This window comes from Leptonychotes weddellii, chromosome 9, assembly GCF_054177405.1.
Source record: "Leptonychotes weddellii isolate Sample4059 chromosome 9, ASM5417740v2, whole genome shotgun sequence".
In the NCBI taxonomy this organism is placed as follows: Eukaryota; Metazoa; Chordata; class Mammalia; order Carnivora; family Phocidae; genus Leptonychotes; species Leptonychotes weddellii.
The window spans coordinates 32,637,227-32,650,518 of record NC_138377.1 but is presented as its reverse complement, the minus strand read 5'-3'; the positions used below and the strand labels follow the sequence as shown (position 1 = coordinate 32,650,518).

At 40.7% G+C, this 13,292-nt stretch overlaps 1 protein-coding gene across 11 annotated transcripts in view; it reads left to right on the top strand.

The window, feature by feature from the left end:
- The window catches only part of SYNE2 (spectrin repeat containing nuclear envelope protein 2), a 214,116-nt gene that overhangs the window by 158,717 nt on the left and 42,107 nt on the right, over positions 1-13,292 (top strand). For all 11 annotated transcript variants that reach the window (XM_081830388.1, XM_081830390.1, XM_081830393.1 and 8 more), the window contains 4 exons: positions 535-629; positions 2,442-2,676; positions 5,789-5,983; positions 8,001-8,126. In XM_081830388.1, the coding sequence (XP_081686514.1) occupies positions 535-629; positions 2,442-2,676; positions 5,789-5,983; positions 8,001-8,126 (651 nt within the window). The remainder of the gene's footprint in view (positions 1-534; positions 630-2,441; positions 2,677-5,788; positions 5,984-8,000; positions 8,127-13,292) is intronic.

Here is a 13,292-nt window from a genome sequence, read left to right as displayed (position 1 = left end):
TGACGGACATTTGGAAATACTCTTGGTGGTTATAGACAGATACTGCATTTTGAAAGTATCCATGATTAGGTCACTGTAATTTTTAATGTAACTGATTTAAGTCTGTGTTGTTACATTAATGTTCTCCAATGAAAATGAAGTTCATTGAACCAAAACACCCTGAATGGTCTTGATTAAATTACCAAACCTCTTTACATCTTAGTTTCCTTGTCTTTAAATGAGTATGATAATAGTACTTACATCTGAAGGTTGACGAATAAGCGAGACGTGCGTGTTTTACACAGTGCCTAACAAGTAGTAAATGCCCAATAAATGGGCATTAGGTAGTTATTATTAGGCCTGTTTGCTTCTGAGATTATATCCACAGGTGACGTTGATGTGATGGTTGAGCACTTTTTGCAAAGAAGCTCTAATAATTTGAAAATTAATCCTCTCACATGTCCTATCTAGGACCTTAGATTTTAATAGGAAATGTAAGTTCCGTGTTCGTAAAAAGAAATCTAGCTGATATCTTCTATTTTAACTCCTATACAGATGTTAGAAGCTGAAGTTTCTATAAACCAGACAATTGCTGATTCTTATGTCAGCCAGTGCTTACAACTCTTGGACACAACAGAAATAGAGGAGAGGTAAGCTGTCCCTGGGGCTCATGATGGTTGTGTGTGTGGAGGGGAACCCAGTGGGAGCTGGCTTCCCACCACGTGGATCTTGACCACTTCAGTGACCTGCAGCCTTGTCAGTTGATAGAACATCATGGGGTCAGTCTCCTGACTGTTTATTAGGACGGGGACTTGCTGTGTGGCCACAGAAAGGTCAGTCACACTTTTGTGTACAGTAGTGGGGGTGACATTAGCAGACAGTAGACGGGTCCTTTGCAAGTACCCACTCACCAAGTATAGTTAATGAAGTTTTTACCCCAAAGGATTCTTCTGTAGTGTTTTCCTCTCTCTACCTTCAGCCTCATGACATTTTGCTATTTAAAAAATAATTCTTAAGGGGCGCCCCGGGGGCTCAGTCGGTTAATTGGCTCGGGTCATGATCCCAGGGTCCTGGGGTCGAGCCCCGGGTCGGGCTCCCTGCTCAGTTCTCCCTCTGCCCCGCCCCCTGCTCATGTTCTCTCTCTCTCAAATAAATAAATACAATCTTAAAAAAAAAACAATAATAGGGGTGCCTGGGTGGCTCAGTTGTTTAAGCGTTTGTCTTCGGCTCAGGTCATGATCCCAGGGTCCTGGGATCGAGCCCCGCATCGGGCTCCCTGCTCGGCGGGAAGCCTGCTTCTCCCTCTCCCACTCCCCCTGCTTGTGTTCCCTCTCTCGCTGTGTCTCTCTCTCTCTCTGTCAAATAAATAAATAAAATCTTTAAAAAATAATAATAACTCTTGGTGCTGCTCTTCCCAGTGGGTAGCTGTGTCACCTAGTTGTAAGAGAAGGGATTTCTCTGTGCTACATACATGGTGTTGGCATCACTGGGCTGCGCCAGTCAGGCTGAGCAGAGCCCCTTCCACCAGCCTGGTGACAAGAGCTGAACCTGCTCTCACAGCCGGTACAGGTGGTGGGCAGAGCCCTCAGGCGGCCTGGCCTCTTCAGTGCTTCTGTAGGTGTCCTGAAGACAGCTCCGGCTTTTCCTCCCCATCGGCGCCCATAGACCTCTGAATTTTCTTTGAGCATAACTAAGGAATATAAGGTGCATTTCTTCCTAGCTATGAAGTTACAAATTCAGGCTAGGTCCTTGTTCCAGGACAATAAACTAGTTTTGATTTGATCGGTGTGGTAAAGCATGAGTTTTCCTATAATAAATAAAAGGCCTTATTTGTCATGTGGTGGGTGTTATTTATCCGGAAAGGAACTAGGTGAGTAGTTGCGGAAAGCATGTTCTTTATCGCTGAAATTTTGTCAAGTACAACCTTCAAGTAACTGGTGACGTTACGCAGTACCTGTTCATCGTTTCCCATCGGTCCAAAATTCTGTTTTCCATACAGCATTTGGCGTAATGTAGGTTAAAACAGCTTAAATTTGGGGGCACCTGGGTGGCTCAGTCGTTAAGCGTCTGCCTTCGGCTCAGGTCATGATCCTGGCGTCCTGGGATCGAGCCCCGCGTGGGGCTCCCTGCTTGTGTTCGCTGTCTCGCTGTGTCTCTCTCTGTCAAATAAATAAATAAAATCTTTAAAAAAAAAAAAAAAGCTTAAATTTGTTTAAGGGATGCAACTGTGCAGGCAAAATACCAAGTCTTGTGCAAATACCTCCTGCTAAACGCCTTTTGCTGCCCCTGCCTAAGTTTCCCAACACATTTAAATTGAATGGTACTCCGATTTTACGAAGGCTTTTTCCCCCCCATGTAAATTGTGCCCATAAACGGCAAATGTGAGTTTCTATTATGCGTAGGCAGTGGTTTTTTTCCTGCATGTTGATGTCGGGATTCTCTAACCATTTGTTTTTCCCAAGACCGGAATTTATTTCAAAGTTCACAAAACTGAAGGACCAGTGGCAGAGCGCCACCCAGCGCCTCCGGCAGAGGAAGAGTGACATCGATGGGCTGGTGGGACACTGGCGGTTCTTCACCACCTCCGCGGAGGACTTGCTCCGCTTCCTCACGGACGCCTCCCTCCTGCTGTCTGCAGTGAAGAGCCAGGACTGCTACAGCCTCCACCAAACCAGGAGGCTGATCCGTGAGCTGAAGGTAGTCCGTGCACAGCAGTGGTGTGAGGACTTACAGGGTGGTCGCTGTTCGGAAGATGTTCATTCTCCTCAGGTCTTACGTTGTGGTTCACGTGTACTCTCTGCACGTGACCCTCTCCAGCCTTGTCCCCAGCCTGGTGGTGTCGGAAACCCAGTTTTATCTATTCATCCCGAAATAGTGAGGCTCTCTTGGGCTGTGGGAGTAGGGATGGAGTGGAGATGGGTGGGTGGAATGGGGGAAGTTTGGGGTGACAGATTTCACACCACCCAAGCTTTTAAGGTACTGACTGGTGAATCACTTGACCACCAGAGTCGTAATTTATAAGGAGACTCCTGCTTACTCTGGAAGGGCAAATTCATGTAAGCAACAAAGTCCTTTTTTTCTCTTATCTTTTTTATTTTATTTTAATTCCAATGTAGTTAACATACGGTGTTTTATTGGTTTCAGGTGTACAGTATAGTGATTCAACAACTCCATGCATTAGTCAGTGCTCATCAAGATAAGTTTGCTCTTACGCAACGAAGTTTTCAATCAGAGTTGTTTGCATGTTGGTTTAAAGTAATTAGTTGGCAATCTCCAAAACATGTTCCATTTAGCTGTCGAACCACTCTTCGCTGTAGAGACACAGCTAAATGAAATACCACCCTTTTGAAATCCTGTGCTCTCCACATTCATTTATCTGGTCATCAGGTATCAATTGGGTACCTGCTCTGTGCCAGTCAGTGTGGACAAAGAGCCGGGCTGTCAGGCAGGCACTCAAACAAATCAGTAAACAAACAAGGAAATGCGAATTCGTCTGATTGGTCGGGGAAATCAGACAAATCCATAAATAAAAAAATAATCAGATTGCAATAAGGCGTATGTACATAATTAAAACAGAACCAGTAATGGAGGGGCTGGGTGGCTACTTTTGATTGGGTGATCTCTAGGAACATGACATTTAAACTGGAACCTGAATGATGAGAAGGAGCCAGCCATGCAAAAATCTGGGAAAAGAGCCTTTCCGACAAAAGGAATGTCTTACCTAAAGTCCCCAAGATGGGAACAAGCTTCACAAAGCAGAGGAACAGAAAGAAGGCTAGTGTAAATGGAGTACGGCCAGGGAGGCAGCAGCGTGATAGAGAGTGACTTTGAGAGGCGGGCGGGAGGAGCACTTTGAAGTGTGGTAGCCAGGTTATAGTCTTGCTGTAATAGGAAGCTTTTGAAGAGGTTCAGTTGGAAGAGGGGGCAGCATGATACCTTTTGTATTTTTTGAAGATCCTCTGGCTGTCTGAGAGATTATGATAGATTGTAGAGGAGCCAGAATAGAGGCAGGAATCCCAGGGCATTACGTATTTCTTCCTTGGTAACAACAATCATTGATCATTATCTCTCACAGTTCTGGGGGTTGACAAGGCTCAGTTAGGTGGTTCTTGCTTATGGTCTCTCAGGAAGATTCAGTCAGATGGTGGTGGGAGCTGGACTCATCTGAAGGCTCACTTACTTTCATGTCTAGCACTTAAGCCGGAAATACTCAGATAGCATCATTCTCCTGTGGTCTCCCCACATGGAGGCTTCTGGTAGCTAGACTTTTTATATGGCAGCTCACTGGCTTCAAAGGTACATGTCCTAAGAAAGAGATCCAGGGAGAAGCTGTATTGCCTTCTAGACCTAGCCTCAGAAGTCACAGAAATCACTTCTGCTATCCTTTGTTAATCAAGGCCATCATACGTGCTCACACAGGATCAACAGAAGGGGACAGAGGCACCACTGCTTGATGGGAGTGGCAAGGTTCTAGAAGAGCATGCCGGACTGGGAATATTGTTGTGGGCGTTTTGTGAAAAATACAGTCTGCCATAACCAGTTAGGAGGCCATTTCTATAGTCTTGGATAATTGTTACGATGGATAAGAAAAGGATGATCATAGTAAATATAAAAAAGGTTATGTTTGTAATAGAATTTACAAGGCTTGCTAATGGTTTAGATGTGGCCGATAAATAAAAATCTAAATCAAGACGGCTTTAGGGTTTTGGCTTGAGCATTTTGGTGAACAGTGTGCTGTTGACCAAGTCGGGGAAGAGTGGAAGAAAAGCAGATCTTTTGAGAAGCTTAAAATGCCTAATAGATGTCTATTTATTTGGCTATGTCAAGCAATTCCATACGCTGGAAAGACAAGTGTGGAGTGCCCGTATATTCATTGAGTTGCAGTTTCTCTTATTTGTATCTGTTCCCAAGAGTACAGTCTGCTTTTCTCCTTTGATTGGGTTATATCAGGTATTCTCAGATACCCTTGTAAATCAGTGCTCTGTTGATTGTTTTTTTAGTATCCGTTTCCATTTTGGAAAATGCCTACATTATGTCTCCCTTGAGAAATTTGAAGATGAAGGAAATCATACCTAGAATAGGAAAAAACTAATTTTTTTTCCCTCCTGAAACCAAATGCTTTTGGAAGTAGGAGTCAGCTTAAAAGTTTTTAACTTCATTTTTGTAGTGTAAATAGGTAGTTTTAGTCCCTTTAAAATAGAGCCAGCATGATATTCAAATGGACTGTTTTAAAGCTGTCCCTTTAATGCATATATTAATGCTTATCTTTAAGTGCCCATAATAAGTTCAAGTGGATATTTTTTATATTTTACCTTTTTTATTTGTTCTCTCCTTCTTTTATAACTGTTTAGCATAGTGTGCACATTCTGTTCTTGTGGGTTAGGAGTAATCTGACTCTTATACAGTGGTAATGGGTATTTGCTCTTAATTTCCGGTCTAATACTCCAGTTACTTTCTCAATACTTTTAATCCATTTATCTTGTAGGCTCTTATTCGTTGAAGTATATTTTTTATTTCTCTATGCTTCTGATCATTACACTAAGAATGTTATCTCTTAACAACTATTGGAAATTATCTTAAGAACGCATTATTTGGTGTAGTGTGTAGTAGTGTAAAACATTAGCCTTAGATGTGTGTGTGTATGTGTGTCTGTATGTGCATGTGCACGCATTCTAATCTCATTTGCCTAATTTTATCTAACATTTATTAGTAGGAAAAACTCTGAAGGGAATGTTCACAAATGCATACAATCACATTTTGATCGTATCAGAGGCTTAAGGAAATCACTTTTTTTTTTTTTTCTTTTTAGAGTAAAGAAATTCATTTTCAGAGACGGCAAACTACCTTCGAACTAACCTTAGAAGCTGGGGAGAAGTTACTGAACACAGCTAACCTGGAAACTAAAGAGTTGATTGACAAGAAAATCAGTCAACTTCGGGACAACTGGAAGGACACAGAGCTCCACGTAGGAGAGCTGATTAAACAGTTGCAGAACAATGTAGAGGTAAACTCACCATTTACTCTTCAGGATATTCAGATGCAGTACGTGGAGTTTTTGTTTGCTGGGCAAAATGGGCATGATTTTAGGAAATCACAGTATTGTTAAGTTTTCCAAGGGACCTTGAATCCTAATCCATGAATCATGCCAGTTACTTAATGTAAAATCATAATAGAGCATTGAAAAAGCTCGATGTTAAGGATATAAATACTTGAGGTTCTATTTTATATCCACTTTTACGAAATAGGAAGCCTAGTTGTGTTCCATGGCAGTTCTGTATACAAAGCTAATGTTCCACATGTGGCCTGTCCTTGCGCATAGTATATGAAAATAAACACAGTGATACTTCTTCTGTCATCAGAGAATGTGCCTTTCCACATAAGCGCATGTAAGAATTTCCCAGATAGTTTATGATTATATTTTCAAGAACCAAAATGTTTTATTCTGTGCCATTGTTGGGAAAAGAATTATTTTGTTATCCTAAAATATACCGAGATGTTCTTAAGGACTCGGAGCTGCTTTGAACCTAAGGCCCTACACAGCTATGCTCTCTGCGTAATTTTGTGGTTTTTATTGTTTTTCTTTTATTTTCTTCTCTACACATTATTTAAAGTGGCCTCCGCTTAATTTTTGTTTCTCTGAGCATACCTACTCCTTATGGCCCACTTTCCTTCCTGATCTGTTGTACGTGTACCAAATCCAGATAACCAAGCTTCTCAGAGATAGTTTTGGTTTTTGTTTTTTTGTCTCTTTTGAGTAAAGAATAAGTATGTGCTGAGTTAGGGGCTGAACATCTCTCCTATGAGTAAAGTATCTGAATTTTATTCGGTATATGGGCTATGTGAAATTCATTAACTAGCAAGTATTTGTCGAGCATTTTGCCCTGGTTGTAAAACATGGTGGTAAAGGTAGCTAATGGTTTGGAGGGAGAAATAACGACTCAGTTTTGTTCCTCTCTCCACTTTCCTCTTGGTTGTGTTGCAGAGAGTTGATGTTGCTAGACAAGTGACTTCCCCTTCTGTGAATTCTGCGTTACTGTAGAATAGGGCCAACCCAGGCGTGTTTAGGTTTAAGCTGTACTGAGGAATAAGATAGTGTTTGACTTCATGTTTGTCTACTTTTAGTAACCTCAGGACTAGAAATTTATCCCAATGAATCCATTATAAATATTCTGAACTTGGAAATGCAGGCAACTGTTTTCTCCATAATAGAAGGTTAAAGGAAGAGAGATGGTGTGAAAGAATGGCATTACGGGAGTGGGGGCGGGGGCGGGACTGCATCCTCAGATCGACCCTTGACTGGTCTGCTTCTGACCGCATGTTCTTGGCCGGTTTTCTCTGAGCCTCAGTTTTCACATTTTAAAATGTGAAGCCCTGTGTGTCTCCTAAGATTATTATAATTACAGTGAGATAATGAAGTTGAGAAGGCTTTGGTAAACTGTAAAGTGCTCTAAGCAGAAGGTGGCAATCTCAGTGGTGAGAAATGTCGAGTGAAGTTTCACTGTGAAAGGGTCCCTGAAGCCAGGCTACTTCAAGAAAGAGAGAGCAGAGGGATGACATGAGACAAGAAGACAAGAAGAGTGGTTGAGTGCTTTTGCTTTATGCTGGTATTATAGTGTGTGCCCAAGACTGTCAATGTTAAAAATTAATCCTTAATAGTAGCCTTTTAAATGTGAACTCCCCCCCACCCCAAAACGTGAGCTTTCCCAAAACTGAAACAGGAATAAGATTAGATAGATTGATGATATAGGGAAGGAAGAAGAAATATTTCGAAGCAAAAGCCAGTCAACTCAATAGTTGAGCCACACATAAAGCTGCGCCAGAGATATTCTGCTTTTAGACCAGGCTGCTCAAGACAAGGAAGTGGGTTTCTGTGTGATTTACAAAAACACATTTATTGGAATGGATTAAATGAGTTATTCTGTTTCTACAATTCATTCTTAATGACTGAGCCACCCAGGCGCCCCTACAATTCATTCTTAAAAAGCAAAGTGCTTACCAATTTTAATACTGTTTTCAAATAGACCTGGGACCAGTGTGAAAAGAAAATCAAGGAGTTGAAAAGCAGGCTGCAAGTTTTAAAGGCACAAAGTAGAGATCCTCTTCCAGAACTTCATGAGAACCTCCACAGAGAAAAAGAGCTGATTAAGGTATTGAAAGCTGGGAAGGGGGTTCAAGATAATCACTTACTGCTTTTGAGAGAAGTTGAAGTGTTTGTTTGCTTTTCTATTCTGTGTTGAAACTGTGTTTCCATGTTCAGTCAGAAAACATTTCGCCTATCTTCTGTCAAAAAAACCATCCTGGTCTCCAAAGCAATTGGAATGGATGCTCTTGGAGATCCATGTGTGAATATGAGAAAGACTTGCAGAAGTTCTTCTTAGGAATTGGGGGAGGGGAGTTCTCCTCCAGGTCCTCTTTCTGTTTCTCTCCTCTATAATATAACATGTGCCCTTTGAGATTACACTGAAACCTGTTCCCTTAACGAATGACCTTGTGTTTGAAAAGAGAGTAAAGTATTACTATAGAATTCATTTTTTAGAAGCCAAGCGGTTGGACTTTTTGCTCAAATATAACATTTTTATAAAACCTTCCAAACTATATTCTGCCTAGTTGATACAACACTGGCAATTATTCCTGGGTATTTTAGGCCTTTGCTGAAGATTTTTGCAGAAGAATGAATAGGAGTTTGGACCGGTAAAATTCGCAGGTCAGGAACAACTCACCTCTCTTCCCTATCTGCAGGTTTGATGTTTAAAAAACATCCAGAGTCAAATGGAATGATCTTTTATCTTGATCAGGAATCAAACTGAAAAAATTAGGAAGAAATGAGTATTCTCATCCTTCAAGCTATGCTGGAAATTAGTGTGCTTCAGTCTGCATCTTTTTTCTTCATTGTAAAAATATTCCAACATGGAAAAAATTTCCAACATAAATAATATGACAAACTGCCATGAAACCATCACCCAGCTGAAAAAATAAAACATTTCAAATACAGTTGACATGCCCTGCATAATCCCCAATGTACTTCCCCTCCCCAGAGGGACCCACAACCCTGAATGAAGTGTTTTATCATTCACGTGCACTACTTTATAGTTTTCCTACATGCGCGTGTAGCTCTCAATGAAATATAGAAGTATTACTTTTGTTTTTCAACCTTATATAAGCAGTGCCATTACTCCATACTAAAGTCATACAGATACATTCCTACATTTTCAAGTTTTATTTTGTACATTTATATCCTTATTCATTTAAGAATTGATTTTTGCATATGTTTTGAGGTAAAGATCCAATTTTTAATTTACTCGTAATGGAAAATCACATGGATGACCATCGTCCTGGTGCCCATTCTCCAGTGTCAAATATCAAGTTGCCATATATGTGGGATTTTTTTCTTGGGGCTCTATTCTGTTGATTTGCTTACCTCAGCCTTTATATCAAATTATCTTGATTACTGTGCTTTTTTTAAAATAACAAATCCTCATTTCAGGCGTGATGTGTACTCCTACTTTGTTCTCCCACATGCGTATGGATGTCCTTGGGTCTTCGATCTTCCACAACATTTAGAAGCAGTTTGTCAAACTAGGAAAAGTCCTGATAAGAGTTTTAGTGGAATAGTATCAAATTTATAGATACATTGGGGAAAATGAACATCTTTTTGATACTGAATACTCCTGTTCCTGCAGATGGCATGTTTCTCTCCTTTTAGTCATGTTCAATAATGATGTATAATTTTCTTTATGTAGTACTATACATCTTTTGTTAGATTTCTTTCTTGGCATGTTATTTTTGACACTTGAAAATACTTTTTCTAATTATATTTTCTATTTATCACTGGTGCCTAGAAATAATAACTTTTGGTTAATATTATATTCAATCATCTTGCTAAAATCTTTTGTTAATTCCAATAATTTGCATAATCTTTTAGGTGTCTATGTAGACAGTCACCATCTGTGAAAAATCACTCTTCTTTTGTTTCTTCCTTTCTTTCTATATATTTTTTTCCTGTTCTTTCTATACTGGTCGGTACCTCCAGAACATTTTTTAGTATAATTGATAGGTGGCTCCTTCATGTCATTCCTGATTTTAAAGAGAATAATTCTGACATTTTACCACTAAATATGGTATTTGCTGATGATGGCTTTATTAGGTTAAGAAAATTCCTACCTATCCCTAATTTTCAACATTTTTATGATCTCTACATCTTTAGTAGATCTAGATGTCAGGGACAGTGGAGAAAATTTGGAATCATACTCTCAGTTGACACATAGAGTTTCCTTCCATAAAGTCTAGAAACCAGTGCAGAATGTGAACTGTAAACTCCTAAGAAGGCATAGTATTTCCAAAGTGTCACACTCTTCAGCTTCCAGTGGGATCTTTTCAGCTTCTACAGCCTCAGTGTTCTATCTCTCAGTGGAAAAATCAGGAAGAGAGACCAAGAGCATTAAGTTCACTGATCCCATGACCATATTCCAAAAAGAACTCAAGTAACCCGAATCCTGTCTAGGAGAGTGTTTATCACCCCTGAGTCACTTGGGAGAGATACACCAACCATTTGACCATCTGAGCTTTACTCTCCTCCTCAGAAGATGACATTCTCATTACATCTAAGTTGACATATAGACTAGCACTTCATTACATACTAGCTTTTCACTGTTACCAAAATTGGTCTAGTGGACATCTGTGTTTATAAGACTTGTCAAATGATTGAGCTCGGGGGACAGTTCTATTTTTAAAATAATTTTTCAGGGCGCCTGGGTGGCTCAGTTGGTTAAGCGACTGCCTTCGGCTCAGGTCATGATCCTGGAGTCCCTGGATCGAGTCCCACATCGGGCTCCCTGCTCAGCGGGGAGCCTGCTTCTGCCTCTGACCCTCCCCCCTCTCATGTGCTCTCTCTCTCTCATTCTCTCTGTCTCAAATAAATAAATAAATAAATAAAATCTTTAAAAAAAAATTTTTTCAGTTAGTAATATTGTCACATGGTTCAAAATTCAGAAGGTGCAAGAGGCATACATGAAAATTCTTTCTCCCATTGGTTCCTCTCCACAAAAGCAGTCAGTGTTACCAATTTGTTTTTGTGTGTGTTTTTTTTAATCTAATTGTTTTATTCCAAGCCAGCAATTTTTCTAGCATCCTTCAGAGAAGGGTCTTTTCTTTCACCACTGATTTATGAGTCCTTCTTTAGCATGTATTAAATTCTAATTCAGCAGTCAACAAATTTTTTTTTAAAGATTTATTTATTTTAGGGGGTGGGGGAGGGGTAGAGGGAGAGGCTCTTAAGCAGACTCAGCGCTGAGGGTGGAGCCCAATGTGGGGCTTGATCCCCAGACCCTGAGATCATGACCTGAGCTGAAACCAAGAGCCAGTTGCTCAACCGACTGAGCCACCCTGGGGCCCCAGTGTTACCCATTTGTTGTATATTCTTCCAAAGATAGTCTATGCATATACAGGCCAATATTTATATAGCTACACATTCATTTTTTCGTCCTGTTTTTACCCAAATGGTAAGGTGAAAAATGGGACTTGACAACCCCCCTGGTAACTGAGGGCACAGGTGGAGGTTTTAATGCCGCCATGCTGTGTCCGAGTCCAGTCAAGGACTGTGCAGCTTCACTTCATGTGGTCAAACAACTGATGAGTCCGAGAAAGCTCCTCTGAGGAATTAGCTTTGTGTCTGAGATCTGAAAGTGTAAGTAGGAATTAACTAAATATATTTGTGGACGCATCAGGGTGAAATAAAGAAATACAAATTTAGGGCGCTTGGGTGGCTCAGTCGTTAAGCGTCTGCCTTCGGCTCAGGTCATGATCCCAGGGTCCTGGGATTGAGTCCCACATCGGGCTCCCTGCTCGGCGGGAAGCCTGCTTCTCCCTCTCCCACTCCCCCTGCTTGTGTTCCTGCTCTCGCTCTCTGTCAAATAAATAAATAAAATCTTTAAAAAAAAAAAAAAAAAGAAATACAACTTTAAATAATAACTAATCATTATATATATTAAAGTTGTCTAAACATATATATATATCCATACATATATATATGGATATATATATATAAAACTCCAGAAAGTATGTGGAGATGATCATACCTCTTAAAATGTAATTTGGCAATATTTATTAAGAATTATAAAAATGTCCATATTCGGGACGCCTGGGTGGCCCAGGCGGTTAAACGTCTGCCTTTGGCTCAGGTCATGTGGGATCAAGTCCCACATCGGCCTCCTTGCTCAGTGGGGAGCCTGCTTCTCCCTCTGCCTGCCGCTCCCCCTGCTTGTGCTTGCTCACTCTGTCTCTCTCTCTCTGTCTGACAAATAAATAAAATCTTAAAAAAAAAAGTCCATATTCAAAAGTTCTACACCTGTTAATTATCCTTTCAGTCATAGGAAGAAACCAAGTATCCAAACCAAATCAATTTAAACCTGGCTATGGAAAACAGAAACAGGCCTCCCTACTGTGCAGGCAACTGAGCCTACACTGGTGAGCAGGGCCTTGGACAGGCTGAGCTTCCTGCCACCAGACTGGGGAATGCTGCATGAAGCTCCGTGGTCTTGGGGGTCTCTCGTTTTAAGTCAGTGAGTAGCACCCTTCCACCTGTGAGTCGTCCCCTTTATATTCTGTAGCCAGTGAAAGTGTTCCACACAGAATCTGCTCTCATCCACTCTACTAGAATCATGAGGGTAAAACTAGGTAACAAGAGTATAAAGTGGGGGACGCCTGGGTGGCTCAGTCGGTTAAGCGGCTGCCTTCAGCTCAGGTCACGATCCCAGAGTCCTGGGATCAAGTCCCACATCAGGCTCCTTCCTCAGCGGGGAGCCTGCTGCTCCCCCTGCTTGTGCTCTCTCTCTCTGACAAATAAATAAAATCCTTAAAATTAAAAAAAAAAGTATAAAGTGATGATTTTTCTTCTGATAAAGGTATCTCTGAATCTCCATGCAACCTTGAAAGAGAATTTTCTGGGCCATTTTACTGAATGTAAATTTTTGTCTGCAAATTATGTGATCATGCCAGTGTCGCTTTTAGAACTCTGAAAATCAGTCAGAATTAACATACTTTTATTGTTGCCACCCCGAAGAGTCTTCTTTCTGTTGCAATAGGCAGGTATGAACGGAGATCCTTAAAACATGCTGGAGAATGAAGAATTGTGAGCACAATAAGAATCTGGAAGACTCTTGAGTATTCGTTCCAGCACTTTCCTGTTGTGAAAGCAATTTTCTCAAGTCCTAGAAATCAAAAAGTTTAAATCTGACACATTTTAAATAACAGTGGTTTCCATGACCAGAGAGATTTTCTGCTAACCAAGTTCTGTCAGTTATTAGGGAAGAATTTAT